Genomic DNA, 18,975 nt, shown 5'->3' with positions numbered 1-18,975 from the left:
TCACAACAAAGAATGGTTATCTTTAATAGTAAGAATAGTACACAGTTGAGCTTTAGCTCTGGTTTAGTTCCTGAAAGTTCTGTTATTTGTTGTGATTGTGGTTGTCTCTTTTGATTTATTTTTAATTTTTTTTTTGTATCAGGGATTGAACCCAGGGGCACTTAACCAACAAGCCACATCCTCAGCCCATTTTTATAGTTTATTTAGAGGTAGGTTGTCCCTGAGTTGCTTAGGGCTTGCTGAGTTGCTGAGGCTGGTTTTGAACTCACAATCCTCCTGCCTCAGCCTCCCAAGCCATTGGGATATCTTTTAATTTATTATATTGAAATTTCATTTAGGTAGAGCTTTAAGAGCTTTATTTCCATTATTAACAATGTAGAAAATATACTTTCCTGGACTTCAAAATCACTTTAAATTTATAACTTCATGCAGTCAGTCATTTATCAGATTAATTACATGTTATTGGAAAACACAAATCCTAAGTTTCTTTTCTGGAATAAGATGAATACAATGCACAGGGACATATGGCCCTACTTAGGTATGGAAAGTCATAGATTCAAGAGACCTGATGGAAGCATTGTGATACATATTTTTATTTTATTAGAATCTTCTTGTTTGAAAGGACCTATAATTAATCTTGTTTATTTCCCAGGTGAAGAAATTGGGATGATCTTATGTTTTCCCAGGTGCCATTGAGTTCATTAATTCTCTCATTTCCCTGGTTGAGAGAAAAAAATGATGCTTCATTTTCTTTTCTTTTCTTTTTTTATTAGTTTTATTTTTATGCAGTGGTAAGGATCGAACCCAGTGCCTCACAGGCTAGGCAAGTACTCTGCCACTGCGCTACCGCCCCAGTTCTTAGTGCTTAATTTTTTTTTTTTTTGAACTAGCAATATTTTAGTTTCAGGGACATCTATCCATCATTTATATACATATTCACTTAATATTTTACTTATAAATTTGGAGATTGGCTGTGATCCTTTGTGAACTTTCCTAGTTCTTTTTGCTTCACTTTGAATCATATTTTCAGTATCTGCTCTCTGAAAAGCACTTTGTTAGGTACTCAAGGTATTTATAATAAAGGAGGAGAAATGAGCATTGCCCTTACAAAATCTACAATTTAGAAGGCTAGGGCTGTAGCTCAGTGGAAGAGCTCTTGTTTATCATGAGTGGATCCTTAGGGCGAAAAAAAAAAATAAAAAAAGGAAAGGAAGAAATCTATGCTTTTAAAGGAATATTTTAAAAATCACAAAATAAGCACTAAAATCCAAACTAATAAAGTATGAATGGCTCAACTGTGCATGAATATATATTTTGAGAATTTTAAATCTTCTAGATAAAGTAATAGATAGTTGTTAAACTGGTCTGGGAAGGCTGGATGAGGCCATATTAGGTCTCCATGTTAGGAAATGGTTTATTATATTTGAGGGGAGCAGAGGGATCATCAGTCTGGTTAGAGTAAAAGTGTATGTAAAGAAAGGCTTGTAGATAGGATGTTAGGGCTGAACTGTGGAGCAGCTGGTATATGCTGAGACATTAGAACAATGAGAACAGAAATACTGGATCATGTACATGTACAGAAAAAGGGGCTTTGGTTTTTGTCTACCTTAGCATTTCCAGTAAAGCAAAGGATTGCAAAGATGTCTCTCATGATCCTGTTGTAAGTTTGACAGAAGCAAAGTGGTCATGTGAGGGTTTTAAATTGAAACTTAATTTTCTCATACCAGTACCAAACTAGATGCTATATAGGATAATGACACACACAAAAAGGAAAAATTATGGAAGAGGATTTTCAGTAATTATTAGGTGGATATAATATAGATCAGGGTTGGGGATACTATTTGTTTCTTCAGAAATTTATATATCTGTGCAAGACATATAGGTAATAAGCCAGTAGATTTGAAATCCTCACAATGAAAAGAGAATGAGTTCAGATATATTATTCTCAGTCTTGGTGGAATGGAAGAATGTACATTAATCTTTCCTTAGTGAGAAAAGTCCAGAGAGCACTTTATGATGATTTGCAAACCTAAGGGGAAGCATGTTTTGTAAATTTGTTTCAATAAAATTTAGTAATTCATGGGTTTGAATCATAGGGATCAGAACTATTAATTCATTTTAATGAAAGAAATGATTGATTAGACATCTGTTAGAAGACTATTGACCTGGTTACATAGATTAAAATGAGGGTTGGGTTAGTGATAAAGAAACAAGCTAGGAGTTTAAAGATGGCGGCGAGGGGAGTGCATTGCCCCCGTGTGCTGCTTCACTGTGTGGGAGTATGACAAGTCAGGACGGCTAAAGGATATCTTGTTAGGAATTTCCAGCAATAGTGGGGTGCTCCGGAACCTGGAGGAAGGATTTCCATCGCACGAGGATCAGCTACGGGGACTCAAACGCGAGAGGTTTGTCGCACTGCTTATTCAGCAAATCGGCCCGAGGCTAGAATCTGCAGCGTGCGCTGGGATAGAGACGCAGGGTTACAGCGCTGCAGTTTCTGCCAGCCGCGCAAGCACCGTACTCAGGGCTGAATTCTGGGTTCGAGACGGGGGAAGGAAGCGGTCCATCTCGGTTCTCCACACCGGTCAGACCACAGAGGAGGCCAGCAGCCACCATGTTGGTAAACTGACGTCACCACCGCTGTTTTCGACTGACCGCAGCTCATTCAGCCATAGAACAGGTAATTTCAGGCTGCAATTCGCCTGCGGCTTGCAGACAGATTGCTAGGGCTCAGCGCCTGGGTGCTTCTTAGAACCTAATCTTATCGGAGTGAATACCCAGCGCGGAGCGGCTGCTGAGCCCGCGGAGGCTGCTTCTTGGACCCTGCGCCTACCAGAGCATACAACAAGCACTAAGCAGCCGAATTACGGCTCCCGGAACTGAGCCCGCGGGGACTGCTTCTTGGAGCTTACATTTATAGGAGCTTACACCGAGCACGGAGTGGCCGAGTTCCGGCTCCCGGAACTTCCCTGGCCCGGGGCTAGGAGCCCGCGGAAACTGCTTCTCGGTCCGGGTCCTGCTGAGGGCCGGTCAGGACTCACCCGGTGCTTTGGTTGCCCGGCAAGGGGAACGAAATGCTGCCATTCGCATAGGATACCAACATGGCAGAGATCTGACGTCTGCAGAAAGCGGCGGAGGAGGGAACTTCAGCAATACCAGTGGTGACATAAGCAGTTGGTCTCCTGGTAGGGGGGGTGAGGCACAGTCACCCGAGTCTCCTCAATTTGTCGTCGAGCCAGAGGGAAGGAGCCGGGCCGCTGCCAGCGCCCGGAGCAGGCCCAGCGGCTAGCCAGCGTGGTGACCGCGTGACTCCAATTGGAGAGGGGGCGGAGCGGAGCCGCCACCCGCAACCACAAGGTGGGCAGACCCGCGACCCAGTGGTACATGGGCGTGGTAGGAGGGGCAGGGCAGAGCCGCGGTTCGCGCTGTGACGAATGAGCGTGCAAGGTAAACAGACCTGTGACAGCCTGGCGGGTCAGGCCCAGTGGCCTGCCAGTGTGGTACACACGTCACCCCAACTGGAGTAGGGGCAGAGCAGATCCTTCTCCCACGCCCGGATCAGGCCCTGCCGGTGTGGTGGTCACGTGACCCCAATCGGGGGCGGAGCAGAACCGCCACCCGTGCCCGCAGGGTGAGCAGACCAGGGATCAACCTGTAGATCAGGCCCAGGGGTCCGCAGGCGTGGTAGGAGGGGCAGGGCAGATCCGCCGCCCGCGCCTCCAAGGTAGGCAGACCTACAACAGACCTGCGGATCAGGCCCAGGAGCCTGCCGGCGTGGTACAAACACCACCCTAATTGGAGTAGTGGCAGAGCAGAGTCGCCGCCCGTGTCAGGAACAGGCCCAGTGTCCTGCAGGCGGGGTAGTCACGACACCCCAATTGGAGTAGGGGCAGAGCAGAGCCTCCACCCGTGCCCGAAAGGTGGGCAGATCTGCGACCGACCAGCGGGACAGGCCCAGTGGCCTGCCGGTACGACAGACACGTCACCCCATTTGCAGTAGGGGCAGAGTAGAGCCGCCGCCCGCGCCTGCAGGGTAGGCAAACCTGCAACCGACCGGCGGATCAGGCCCAGTGGCCTGCCGGCGTGGTACACTCGTCACCCCAATTGGAGTAGGGGCAGAACAGAGCCGCCGCCAGCTCCCAGAACAGGCCCAGTGACCTGCCGGCGTGGTAGCCACGACACCCCAATTGGAATAAGAAGAGAGCAGAGCCGCCGCCCGCACCTGCAGGAAAGATACGCAAGCAGTATGAAAAGACAAGGAAAGAAAGGACCACAAGCAATGCTGGTCAACGCAACTTTAGAAGAGGTAACAGCTGCAGCAGATGGAATGTCAGATAAAGAATTCAGGATATACATGCTTCAGATGATCTGGAGTATCAAGGAAGACATTAAACAGCAAAATCAGACAATGAAAGATCACTTCGACAACGAAATACGCAAACAAATCCAGGAAGCAAAGGATCAACTATACAGGGAGATAGAGGTTATAAAAAACAAACAAACAGAAATCCTAGAAATGCAGGAAGCAATAAACCAACTTAAAAACTCAATGGAGAATACTACCAGCAGAGTAGAACACTTAGAAGATAGAACATCAGACAATGAAGACAAAGTATTTCAACTGGAAAAGAACATAGACAGCTCAGCAAGACTGTTAAGAAACCATGAGCAGAACATCCAAGAAATATGGGATAACATTAAGAGACCAAATTTAAGAGTCATTGGGATACAGGAAGGTACAGAGCTCCAAACCAAAGGAATGAGAAGTCTATTCAATGAAATAATACAAGAAAACTTCCCAGACTTGAAGAATGAGACAGAATCCCAAATCCTAGAAGCCTACAGGACGCCGAATGTGCAAAATCATAAGAGATCCACACCTAGACACATTATAATGAAGATGCCCAACATACAGAATAAGGAGAGAATTTTAAAAGCTACAAGAGAAAGGAAGCAGATTACATTTAGGGGTAAGCCAATCAGGATAACAGCTGATCTGTCAACACAGACTCTGAAAGCTAGAAGATCCTGGAATAACATATTTCAAACACTGAAAGAAAATGGGTTCCAACCAAGAATTGTGTATCCAGCGAAATTAAGCTTCAGGATGGAGGATGAAATTAAAACCTTCCACGATAAACAAAAGTTTAAAGAATTCGCAGCTAGAAAACCATCTCTTCAAAACATCCTCGCCAAAGCATTACAGGAAGAGGAAATGGAAAATAACAATGAAAACCAACAGTGGGAGGTAGGACAGTAAAGGGGGGGGGGGATAATCAAAGAGGAAAACAAACCATGTTTAGTAACAGAAATAAACAAATATGGCTGGAAGAACAACCCATATCTCAATAATAACCCTAAATGTTAATGGCTTAAACTCACCAATTAAGAGACACAGGCTAGTAGAATGGATCACAAAACAAGACCCAACAATATGCTGCCTACAGGAGACGCATTTGATAGGAAAGGACATACATAGGCTGAAGGTGAAAGGTTGGGAAAAATCATATCACTCATATGGACTTCGGAAACAAGCAGGAGTGTCCATACTCATATCAAATAAAATAGATTTCAAGCCAAAGTTAATCAAAAGAGATAAAGAGGGACACTACATACTGCTTAAGGGAACCATACACCAACAAGACATAACAATCATAAATATTTATGCCCCAAACAATGGTGCAGCTATATTCGTCAAACAAACTCTTCTCAAGTTCAAGAGTCTAATAGACCACCATACCATAATCATGGGAGACTTCAACACACCTCTCTCGCCACTGGACAGATCTTCCAAACAAAAGTTGAATAAGGAAACTATAGAACTCAATAACACTATTAATAACCTAGACCTAATTGACATATATAGAATATACCACCCAACATCAAGCAGTTACACTTTTTTCTCAGCAGCACATGGATCCTTCTCAAAAATAGATCATATATTATGTCACAGGGCAACTCTTAGACAATATAAAGGAGTAGAGATAATACCATGCATCTTATCTGATCATAATGGAATGAAACTGAAAATCAACGATAAAAGAAGGAAGGAAAAAGCATACATCACTTGGAGAATGAACAATAGGTTACTGAACGATCAATGGGTTATAGAAGACATCAAGAAGGAAATCAAAAAATTCTTAGAGATAAATGAAAACACAGACACAACATATCGGAATCTATGGGACACATTGAAAGCAGTTCTAAGAGGAAAATTCATTGCTTGGAGTTCATTCCTTAAAAAAAGAAAAAACCAACAAATAAATGATCTCATACTTCATCTCAAAATCCTGGAAAATGAAGAGCAAAACAACAGCAAAAGAAGTAGAAGGCAAGAAATAATTAAAATCAGAGCTGAAATTAATGAAATCGAAACAAAAGAAACAATTGAAAAAATTGACAAAACTAAAAGTTGGTTCTTTGAAAAAATAAACAAAATCGACAGACCCTTAGCGATGCTAGCGAAGAGAAGAAGAGAGAGAACTCAAATTACTAGCATACGGGATGAAAAAGGCAATATCACAACAGACACTTCAGAAATACAGAAGATAATCAAAAACTATTTTGAATCCTTATACTCCAATAAATTAGAAGATAGTGAAGGCATAGATAAATTTCTTAAGTCATATGATCTGCCCAGATTGAGTCAGGAGGATATAGAAAACCTAAACAGACCAATATCAATCGAGGAAATAGAAGAAACCATAAAAAGACTACCAACTAAGAAAAGCCCAGGTCCAGATGGGTATACAGCAGAATTTTACAAAACCTTTAAAGAAGAACTAATACCAATACTTTTCAAGCTACTTCAGGAAATAGAAAAGGAGGGAGAACTTCCAAATTCATTCTATGAGGCCAACATCACCCTGATACCTAAACCAGACAAAGACACTTCAAAGAAAGAAAACTACAGACCAATATCTCTAATGAACCTAGATGCAAAAATCCTCAATAAAATTCTGGCGAATCGGATACAAAAACATATCAAAAAAATTGTACACCATGATCAAGTAGGATTCATCCCTGGGATGCAAGGCTGGTTCAATATACGGAAATCAATAAATGTTATTCACCACATCAATAGACTTAAAAATAAGAACCATATGATCATCTCGATAGATGCGGAAAAAGCATTCGACAAAGTACAGCATCCCTTTATGTTCAAAACTCTAGAAAAACTAGGGATAACAGGAACATACCTCAATATTGTAAAAGCAATCTATGCTAAGCCTCAGGCTAGCATCATTCTGAATGGAGAAAAACTGAAGGCATTCCCTCTAAAATCTGGAACTAGACAGGGATGCCCTCTCTCTCCACTTCTGTTCAACATAGTTCTCGAAACACTGGCCAGAGCAATTAGACAGACGAAAGAAATTAAAGGCATAAAAATAGGAAAAGAAGAACTTAAATTATCACTATTTGCAGATGATATGATTCTATACCTAGCAGACCCAAAAGGCTCTACAAAGAAACTATTAGAGCTAATAAATGAATTCAGCAAAGTGGCAGGATATAAAATCAACACACATAAATCAAAGGCATTCCTGTATATCAGCGACAAATCCTCTGAATTGGAAATGAGGACAACCACTCCATTCAAAATATCTTCAAAAAAAATAAAATACTTGGGAATCAACCTAACAAAAGAGGTGAAAGACTTATACAATGAAAACTACAGAACCCTAAAGAGAGAAATAGAAGAAGATCTTAGAAGATGGAAAAATATACCCTGTTCATGGATAGGCAGAACTAACATCATCAAAATGGCGATATTACCAAAAGTTCTCTATAGGTTTAATGCAATGCCAATCAAAATCCCATCGGCATTTCTTGTAGAAATAGAGAAAGCAATCATGAAATTCATATGGAAAAATAAAAGACCCAGAATAGCAAAAACAATGCTAAGCAGGAAGTGTGAATCAGGCGGTATAGCGATACCAGACTTCAAACTATACTACAGAGCAATAGTAACAAAAACAGCATGGTACTGGTACCAAAACAGGCGGGTGGACCAATGGTACAGAATAGAGGACACAGAAACCAATCCACAAAACTACAACTATCTTATATTTGATAAAGGGGCTAAAAGCATGCAATGGAGGAAGGATAGCATCTTCAACAAATGGTGCTGGGAAAACTGGAAATCCATATGCAACAAAATGAAACTGAATCCCTTTCTCTCGCCATGCACAAAAGTGAATTCAAAATGGATCAAGGAGCTTGATATCAAATCAGAGACGCGCCGTCTGATAGAAGAAAAAGTTGGCTACGATCTACAGTCGGTGGGGTCGGGCTCCAAATTCCTCAATAGGACACCCATAGCACAAAAGTTAATAACTAGAATCAACAAATGGGACTTACTCAAACTAAAAAGTTTTTTCTCAGCAAAAGAAACAATAAGAGAGGTAAATAGGGAGCCTACACCCTGGGAACAAATCTTTACTCCTCACACTTCAGATAGAGCCCTAATATCCAGAGTATACAAAGAACTCAAAAAATTAGACAATAAGAAAACAAACAACCCAATCAACAAATGGGCCAAGGACCTGAACAGACACTTCTCAGAGGAGGACATACAGTCAATCAACAAGTACATGAAAAAATGCTCAACATCTCTAGCTGTCAGAGAAATGCAAATCAAAACCACCCTAAGATACCATCTCACTCCAGTAAGATTGTCAGCCATTAGGAAGTCAAACAACAACAAGTGCTGGCGAGGATGTGGGGAAAAGGGTACACTTGTACATTGCTGGTGGGACTGCAGATTGGTGCAGCCAATTTGGAAAGCAGTATGGAGATTTCTTGGAAAGCTGGGAATGGAGCCACCATTTGACCCAGCTATTCCCCTTCTTGGTCTATTCCCTAAAGACCTAAAAAGAGCATGCTACAGGGACACTGCTACATCGATGTTCATAGCAGCACAGTTCACAATAGCAAGACTGTGGAACCAACCTAGATGCCCTTCAATAGACGAATGGATAAAAAAAAATGTGGCATTTATACACAATGGAGTATTACTCTGCATTAAAAAATGACAAAATCATAGAATTTACAGGGAAATGGATGGCATTAGAGCAGATTATGCTAAGTGAAGCTAGCCAATCCCTAAAAAACAAATGCCAAATGTCTTCTTTGATATAAGGAGAGTAACTAAGAACAGTGTAGGGACGAAGAACAGGAGAAGAAGATTAACATTTAACAGGGATGAGAGGTGGGAGGGAAAGGGAGAGAGAAGGGAAATTGCATGGTAATGGAAGGAGACCCTCAGGGTTATACAGTGGAGGAGGTAGAGAGAGAGGAGGGGAGGGGAGGGGAGAGGTGGGGAGGGGGGAGGGTGGAGGATGGGAAAGGCAGTGGAGCACAACAGACACTAGTATGGCAATTTGTAAATCAATGGATGTGTAACTGATGTGATTCTGCAATCTGTGTATGGAGTGAAGGTGGGAGTTCATAACCCACTTGAATCAAAGTGTGGAATATGATATGTCAAGAAATTTGTAATGTTTTGAACAACCCACAATAAAAAATTAAAAAAAAAAAAAAAAAAAAAAGAGAAAAGGAAAATAAGAGTTCACATGCCTCATTGGAATTCTAAAAGGAGACGGTAGAATGAATGGAATAGAGACAATATTCAAAGCGGGGAATGATAGATTTTGTTTAAATTGCTGAAAGATAATACACAATCCCTCCAAATTCCCAAGTACAATAAATAAAGAGAAAATCAGTCTTTGTGATTATAGTGGAAGTTCAGAAAATCAAGGTCAGAAAGAGGTTTTTTTTTTTTTTCTTTCTTTTTTCTGTGCTGGGGATCTAACCCCAGGCTTAGCACTTGCTAGCAAAGAGAAGATCTTAAACGCAGTCAAAGATAAAAGACAAATCACCTCAAAGAAATAAAAATTAGAGTTACAGCAGTGTTTTCAAGAGCCTTAAAGGAAACAGGGAAACAATAGAATATTATTTTCAATGTGCTAAGAAAAAATATCAATTTGAAATTATAAGATTATTAAAAAGATATTTTAAGAACAGGGGTAGAATAAAAGACATTTAAGACAAACAAAATTGAATTATATAGAATATAATTTCACAAAAGGAAATTCTAAATAATAATCTACTTTACACTCAGAAAATGAACCCAAATGGAAAGTATGAAATGCAAGAAGAAATGGTTTATGAATATATGTAAATGGTTTGTGAAAGTTTAAATGTTGGTCATCTAAAGCAATAATAATGATTTTTAATTTGTGTTATGGTTTGGATGTGATGAGTACCCCCAAATTCCTGTGCTAATGCAGGAATTTTGGAAGGTGACATGATTGGACCACGAGAGCTGCAGCCTAACTGAGTGGTAACTGTGGGCAGGGGGGGCAAGGCTGGAGGAGGAGGGTCAAGGGGGAGGTGCTCTGGAAAGGTTCATCTTCCCTAAGCCCCTTCCTTCTTCTCTCTTTGCTTCCTGGCCAGTGTGAATGGAGCTGTGCTCCTCCACCCTCCCCTCCCTCCATGATGTTCTGCCCCACCTTGGTCCCAGAGTGCTGGAGGTGCCCACCATGGAATAAACCTCTGAAACCCTGAGCCAAAATAAACTCTTCCTCCTTTAAAAAAAAAAAAAAAAAAAAAGAAACAAGCTAGAAGTTTAATTTAACTACATGTACAGCATGTAGGCATTAATGCTCCCAGAAGCCTTTAGTGACTATAGATTATTAATCAATTTAATCAATATTATTAATTAAGATGCTTAGAAGAGGGAGGTGAGGAATGATGAGGTGCATCTGTTTTGTCTGAGTACCATTCATTTATTTATCATGGCTCACCTATGTTTAAAGAATGCAATGATCAGTTCTGAGAACCACAGTTAAGACACTGACTAATGTAAATTGAAGAAACTGAACAAGATGACCTATAACTCAGAATCATTTCATGAGAAATGGTTGATATATTTAGCTTCCAAAATGGATAGACTCAACAGAATTAGGTAATTATCCCAGTATTCAAAAGTAGGAATTTCTCTTCTCTGTAAGAAAAATTGTGTGTGTGTGTGTGTGTGTGTGTGTGTGTGTGTGTCTATAAGTGTCTGTGTATGTCCATTTCCAGACTCTAGGACCAGGGCTTAAGAGTGGAAAATGCAGAGAGAAGCTTTGGCATCATTTGGGGGAAAAACTTTCAAATGATGACTTCTTGCCAGTGGAATGAATTGCTATGTGAGGTAGTGAATTTCTCTTTGTTGCAGCAGTCCAAACATAGTTGGACTATGATTTGGTGGGAATATTTTAGAATACTGAAGTTTTGCTTGTGTGTATATTGGAGGAGTTGAAAAATGTACTCACTATTTTTCAGATCCAGAAAATGTTGAGTTCATGATTTTAAGTAGTGACAGTGGGAATGGAGTAGAAATTTCCTTGTCCTTCCTCTCTCTGCTGTTCCTCTCTTTCCTTCCTTCTTCCCTTTTATTTCTCTCTCATTTTTAATCCCTTTTTCAATTCCTTCATTTTTCTCTTCCTAACTTTTCTTTTTTCCTTCTTTCTTATTTTCTTGAAAGTCTGATTTGTGCCAGGCATCTACTGAATTATTGGGAAGGCAGTGAGAAACAAGGCAGAAATAAAACTGGTTCTTATGGAACTTCAGGTTTTTGAAGCTAAATAACATTATGTATGCTGATAAATGTTGGGGAAGAGAAGAGAGTTTTCTGTCCATATCAAGGAAATCTTAGCTACTTTGGGAAGATAAGGAATTCATGGGGAGACAGGAGACAGGGAGGGGGAAAGGGAGAGGGGGGGTGGAGAGAGAGAGAGAGAATTTCAAGGAATCTATTGGACATAGAATTGATTTGGTGGAGTCCTTCAAAAGTGAGAGAGAGAGATTATGCTAACATTTTGAGATTCTAATTGGAAAGAGTGACCAACTTGAAAGACACAGGAAGGTAGGGAGGGAGAGTTGGCTTTTAAATGAAGATGAGTGAGTTGGTTTGGATCTTGCTGAGTGAAGTGCTGACACATCTGGGTTTCATCGCATGCTGTGGGAATGCAAGTTTGTAATGATATGAAGGGACTTCCTCTTTTAACAAAGGAAAAATACCTATAGCTTGATAACCTTAAATTTATTTTGTTTAACTTCAGTATTATTTTAAATCTGAATCCTCTGCAGGCATTTATTTATGAGATAACTAAAAAAAAAACACACAGATTTTTAACTTTCAATATTATTAAGAATAATATAAATATATAATATTTAATATACATATAATAATATAATTTTATATTTATTGATAAAATAAAATGGAACTAAATAAAAGGGTTAAATAGAAATAACAGAATTTCTTGTAGGATTCAAAACGAGACTTGGTCAAATTAAATTACTGTCCTGTTATATTTATATAATTGTCGCTCTCTGGGTATTTCTCCTGAGGTTTAGAGCTAATCTAAAATTTGAATAATGAAAAATTATATACACTGAAAATTATGGACCAATTCTCTAAATATTATCAATAAAATTAAAGTTTTAAACCCCTTTCATTATGGAAAATTTCAAGCTTTTGCAAAGAGATAGACTAATACAATGAATCCCCTGTCCCTGACACTCAGCTGCAAGTTTATTGTGAGTTTTATTCCATCCATACCCCTTCCACTTCCCCATTCCAAACTATTTTTTTTAAAATCAGAATTATACTATTTTCTTCTGGAAATATTTATGTATATCTTTAAAAGATTTTAAAAAGTCTTTTAAAAAAACATAACCATCATAAATAGTAATATATTCAGTAATACCTCATCTTCAATGTCATAGTAGTTTTAAGTTTTTAAAAATTTAATGATGTAATTGAAATATTTGACATTAGATGAAGATAAATATTTACATTTTTAGTTTTTCCTCTTAGAATAGAGACTTGGTTATGGTTCTGAATTATCAAAAGCCATTGGCATGTGATCAAGACTTTCTATCACGATGAAGTGAAAGTCCAGATATCCCAGGACCAGTGAAGTTCATTTTCAATTAGGTGGAGGGTCTATTCCTCTCACAAGAAGCATTAACTATAATTCAAATAAAATTTAATGACAATGATTTATAGGAATGGAGCCTTGGCTAAAACGTCAATTTGTAAAAAGCAGCTAAATTCTAGCAGCAATTTAGTTTTGTCACAATTCTGTGGATAAAACTGGCTCAGCAAGGAGATGATTGCTGAGAATCTCATGCAATTGCAGTCAGGTGTCAATTAAGCCCATGTCATATGAAAGCTCAGTGGGACTGTGTCCAAGATCAACTCTTCTCTCATATAATTGGCTCATCCTTTGGGGTGACTAAAACAGCTGGGGGCAGTATCTCTCCATCACCACTTGACCTTTCTTTAAGATTCCAGTGGTCTTCTTTACAGCTTGATGGTCTCAGGGTAGCCTTCTGAGTGTGTGTTCCAATGATGTGTAGAAAGGTGAAAAATCTTTTGACTTAGCCTCAGTTATCATGACCATTTCTACCTCATTCTGATGGTCAAAAGCTAGTTATAGGCATGCCCAGATTTAAGAGGAAGGCCATAAATATTATGAGGCAAGGTTCTCTGGGGACATCTTTGAAGTATTTTACCAATCTATTTATTTTTATACATTCTTACTTTCTCATGCCTGTGTCATAACACATTTACATTTTATTTTATTTTATTTTGTGTACAGGTTATCAAGGATCCTCCTCCACCACCACCACCTGCACCAAAAGAGGTAAATGAATGCCTAGGAAAAGGATATGTGTGGTCTTTTTCCATATAGATACCATCCCCAAATGTAATCAATTCCATTTGTTTTTAAAAAGCTCTGACATCTAAATATTGACTCTTTACTTTATGAAAATCAATTGTTATTTTTCATCTCATGACTTCTTTTATGTGCTAGAGGAATGAGGTCCTCATACATTGGTAGACATAGACTGGTCATCAGGATCAGTAGTATGTAGAGACTATATATACTTTTTATAGCAATATATTAATAGACCTAATGTCACTTATTTATAAAATGTTGGACAATCCAAGATGGCAGTGTGTGGACATTATTACCTCTTCAGGCGGATTATTGCTTTAATAATACTTGGTTAGTGAAAATCATATTAGCAACATAAGTTAAGGAAGGTACTGGTTGCATTTGCAAAGTTTCTCAACTGTCTATCTTTCTACTAAAAGTTCTACAGATCTCAAACATACGTATACATTGATGCTTGAAGTGATTATTGAAATGCTGTCCTAAATTTAATGTTTTATCTTTTTAAGTATGAATTGATGAATAGATTTGCAATAAACCAGTGATGCTCAGAGGTTTTTGTTGTTGTTGTTGTTTTTCAACTTCTGATAACCTAGGAGTGATGTGGGGAGGTACTTAAAGTTTGAGGAAGGGAAGGAGTCTTCATACCTTTTAGAATTCCACTTGAATTTTATATTTGTAAACATAAATACACATAGATGTTCTGTATATAATTTTTATTCATTTTCCATAATGATGGCATTATTTTTAAAATGTTTAAATGTGAGCCACTTCTGACTAAACAATATTTTATAAAATTAATTAAGCTTATATTAAAAATATATTTTTATAGGAAGAAGAAGAACCTCTGCCCAACAAGAAATGGCCAACTGTGGATGCTTCTTATTATGGTGGTCGAGGGGTTGGAGGAATTAAGAGAATGGAGGTTAGTATATTTTAAAAAATAGAAGTATATAATATAAAATATATATTTCTAAAACCATTAAGCCAGGGAAATTTAGCTTTTCACATTTCAGTATTCAGAATATCATTCATTTTTTCTTAATACTGGGTCTTTTCTGAATACTTTTTTTTTCCCCTATGAAATCACCCTAGCCATTTCAAACCCATTTGAGAACTGGTTTCCCTAGTCAAAGGCTTGCATTGATAAGATTGCTGAATTCTAAAAGGCAAAAAATGCTAGGGTTTTTCTCACTGTTTTGGAAAAAATTGTTGCATGGAACATCAACTTTGAAGAAGGAAATCACTTAAAGTTGTAACAGTACTCTTCTTTGAAAAGGTCCAATAGTTACGTACTATTTGTGGAGAAAATGTTAAAATATTCACCAGCATGGATATGACTTTATCCCAAATATAGAAAACTTACAACAGCATTTAATTATTGCTTAGGAACTATTCTAATTAATATTACATATCTTTTAGAGAATGCGTGAACTTTCAGAATGGCTCAAAGTGTGGATTAAAGTCGAATTTTAATATTGCATTTTAAAAATCAAATGAGGTTGGGGCATGGCAGGGCATGCCTGTAATCCCCACTGCTCAGAAGGCTGAGGCAGGAGTATTGTGAGTTCAAAGCCAGCCTCAGCAATAGTGAGGAGCTAAGCAACACAGTGAGAGGCCCTGTTTCTAAATAAAATACAAAATAGGGCTGGGGATGTAGCTCACTGGTCCAGAGCCTCTGAGTTATCCACCTACCCCTCAAAATAGAGGTTTTCTTATTACCATGAAATATTTATCACAATGATAGATTAGTTAATAAGAAGCAATCGTTGCCAGTGCTATGCCTGGCACAACAGAGTAGACAGATCAGCAACCCACCTCAAGGAACAATTTGAGGAATTTTCTCATAGACACATTGACTTTAATATTAAAGGCTGATCCTTGTATTTCCTGCTTATTAATTATAATCCAATTTTACTTGATGAGAAGGTGTATTTATATATTTTTCCTCCATTATTCATGTCTCCTATTGTCATATCTGCTTTTTCCCATTACTACCAACAAAAATCGTAAACTAATTAACAACTCCACATGTGCTGCAATGATCACTTTTTATAAATTTCAATAAAATTCATATTTCCAAAGAAAGTTTTCCCTTTTCATAATTATCAAAGTGTTTATTCAAGTCAACTGGCAGTAATTCTCAATTTCTCAGTCGCATTAGGTCTTAAAACTACGCATGTTTTCCCTAGGAGCTTGCCACTCATTGCTGAAATATCCTTTGAGATGGGTATGTAGTTGTCAATAAGCCACAGTAAAAGGCAGGTGCTAGAAGATATAAAGTTGGTCTTTGGGAGAAGATATTGCAGATGTGTTTGCATGTTGGTGATTGGGAATTTCAGCAGTCCAAGAAGACATAGTCATACTAGTTTTTGTTTGACACAGAGGAGGATTATTTTCCTTTGCCTTGGTCTGGTGTCATCCTAAGGATGGGGAAGTAGGGCAAGAGTGGACTGATGTTCCTATGTGTATAAAATATGCATTTATATTGTCACCAGGAATTACCTGGTGTCTTTGAAATATTCTCTTCAAAGCAGAGGTTTTTCCAATTCATCTTTGTTAATGAAAAATTTGCTTGTCAAATAATCATACTGAGATGAGCTTATGCTCATCTAAACAGTCCTCACAAATGAATGTCCAATGATGACCCACCACAGAACTGCTTTTAGCTTATTTATCTGCATCCCAAGATATAGGGGGCTGGGGGAATAGGATAGATACACTAAAAAATGTGAGTAGGAGTCTCCAAATGGAGTAATTTTTGATGTGTGGTATATACTTCTCTGTATTTTGTAATGCTCATTTATTCTTTTCTATTCATAATAATAAATTTGGTCCATATGAAATCCAAATATGTAGCATACTACATGAGAATGAGGTATATTATTAAGTGGGCCTTAATTCAATAAGTATAGTGTTCTTGCTGAAGATATTAGAAATATCAGATTTTTGTTAGTCCAGTATTCCAGTGTTCTAAAGAAAATAATATGCATGAATCCCTGAATAGAACCTAGTGAAATGGAAGAATAGTTTCTGTTAGCTTTCTATTAACATAACAAATAGCCAAGGTAAATTAACTTAAAAGGGGGAAGGTTTATTTTGGCTCACAGTTTCAGTCCATGGTCAGTACCCTCTGTTACTTTTGGGTCAGTGTTGAGGCAGAACATTCGGGTAAGGAGTGTATTGTAGAGAAAGCTGCCAAGTAGTAAAAAGAGAGAGGAAGTGCCGCAGTCTGGCTGGGCACAAAATCACGAGCCACTCAAGCAGGAACAAAGTTTATTTTTTGAAACTGCCGCCAATGTCCGGTACCGCCCGGGAAGATTTTTTCCACCCACGCGGCCTCCTCCCGGACCGCGAGAGAGCTCCTCCCCCGGAACTCCCTCCTACTGTACTTCCCCAACCAATGGGAACTCTCCAGGAGTCCCGTAGCCGGCCTAGGTGAACAGCAGGAGTCCAATATCCATATGAATGCAAATCTTAACATAATCATATCATCTCAATGGCTAGCTGGCGTCACCTTTAGACCAAAAATGCCATGCATCATACACTTGGCTCTTAGCAAGGAAGAGATGAATGTCCCATAGTACCTTGGAGGGCACACCCGTACTGACCTAAGGGTCCCACTAACCTTCCAAAAGCCCTAAGCTGAGGATGAACCCTTTAACACCTGGGCCTTTAGGGGACATTTCACATACAAACTATAGCAATTAACTTATGCTCAACAGGTAAATTTAAGTAGCAAGCTATTTTTTCCATATTAAAAACCCTAAATATCTTTAATTCTTCTCAGGCTCACTCTAACAACCTACTCCTATTATTCCATTGTATTTTAAAATTATCTCAATGTGATCAAACTAAAACATTAATATTTACACATATACATATGTGTATAGATTCTTAATTTTAGGAGTTGTAGGAAACCTCTACAAGTGTTTCCTAGTTTTAGACTTTGAGACTGAGTGATATTTGTTAGTGGTGGTGTTTGTGCTGATGGTGATGGTGAACCAAAGCTAATGAATTTATCTGATTCATCTCTTTAGACCTCATCAACTCTGTGTCCTACATATAGTCCTTTGATAATGAGACCTTAGAAGTGCCACATTGGTTCAGAACGCTAGTTCAACTAGCTTCACATTTTATTTTAGTACGGTTCTACTAATAGTTGACCTTTATGATTATCAACTATGAAGCATAGGCTAGGGAACTGTATATGTTAAAATCTATCATTTATGAGTGAATCCGCATTTTATCTACTTACATTTCTACTCTGAATTACTTCCCTGAGTTATGACATTCTTACGTTGCTTAACGGTATATCTCCTTTGAATTTTTCTTTTTGCTTTTGTTTCTTCCTCAAAATTGCAACTTTATATCTGTGGGGAATGTGTCCTGGATTTATTCATGTCCAAAGATTTTATAAGTGTTAGTTTATCTAGGTGAAGACACTGATTTGAAAGAGAAGGTCATTTCTCTGGAAAGAAAGCCAGCTATCTAGCTCAATAAGTTTAATGGCGTTTAAAACAATTTTAACAACCTCATAAAGAACATTCTAGTACCATTGATCACACTGAAAGATACAGATACATTTTAATGACTGAACAGGGTCCACTTGAATTGAAAGCCCATTTTAAATTGTAGTTAAAAAAAAGTAAAAACATCTCTGTAAGCCTTACCAAAAAGCTCTGAATAGTTCTTTCTATGAACAATAATCATCTGTATCCCTACCCATTAATTCAGGTCATTAAAATGCTTTAAAAGACTTTAATGTTTTTTTCCTTTATAGAAATCACTTAGCTGTGGTATGTCATACTGTGCTCTGGATAGGGGTTTGTATTTCTTTTTAGAACTTGACTTTTCTTATCTTCATTGACTTTGGTAATGTTTTTGTAGGACTTCTCTCTACTTCCGTTTGGACAAAGTCCTTCCCCAGGGGCCACATCCTATTCATATGCCTAGTTTGATTCAGGTTTATCCCTTAATTTCTGTTCACTGAAAAAATAAAGAAAACAATAATTTGATCTGGTGGTTTTTCAAAGTCAAGAGATTTCAGAGAAGGAAATTCCCTAAAATTTGTGGAATTACCTGGTGTCTTTGAAATATTCTCTTTAAAGCAGAGGTTTTTCCAATTCATCTTTGTTAATGAAAAATTTGCTTGTCAAATAACCATACTGAGATGAGCTTATGCTCATCTAAAGACTAAAAGCTATTCTACCAAGTAAAAATTTACAGAAGTAATCTTATA

General features: G+C 38.4%; 1 protein-coding gene across 3 annotated transcripts in view; it reads left to right on the top strand.

Annotated features, from left to right (window-relative positions):
* Antxr2 (ANTXR cell adhesion molecule 2) overlaps positions 1–18,975 on the top strand; it is a 151,455-nt gene that overhangs the window by 68,438 nt on the left and 64,042 nt on the right. For all 3 annotated transcript variants that reach the window (XM_071614366.1, XM_027939757.3, XM_034636424.2), the window contains 2 exons: positions 13,656–13,700; positions 14,566–14,658. In XM_071614366.1, the coding sequence (XP_071470467.1) occupies positions 13,656–13,700; positions 14,566–14,658 (138 nt within the window). The remainder of the gene's footprint in view (positions 1–13,655; positions 13,701–14,565; positions 14,659–18,975) is intronic.

This window comes from Marmota flaviventris, chromosome 7, assembly GCF_047511675.1.
Source record: "Marmota flaviventris isolate mMarFla1 chromosome 7, mMarFla1.hap1, whole genome shotgun sequence".
Lineage (NCBI taxonomy): Eukaryota > Metazoa > Chordata > Mammalia > Rodentia > Sciuridae > Marmota > Marmota flaviventris.
The sequence above is the reverse complement of the archived record's forward strand: the minus strand, read 5'-3'. Positions and strand labels throughout refer to the sequence as shown.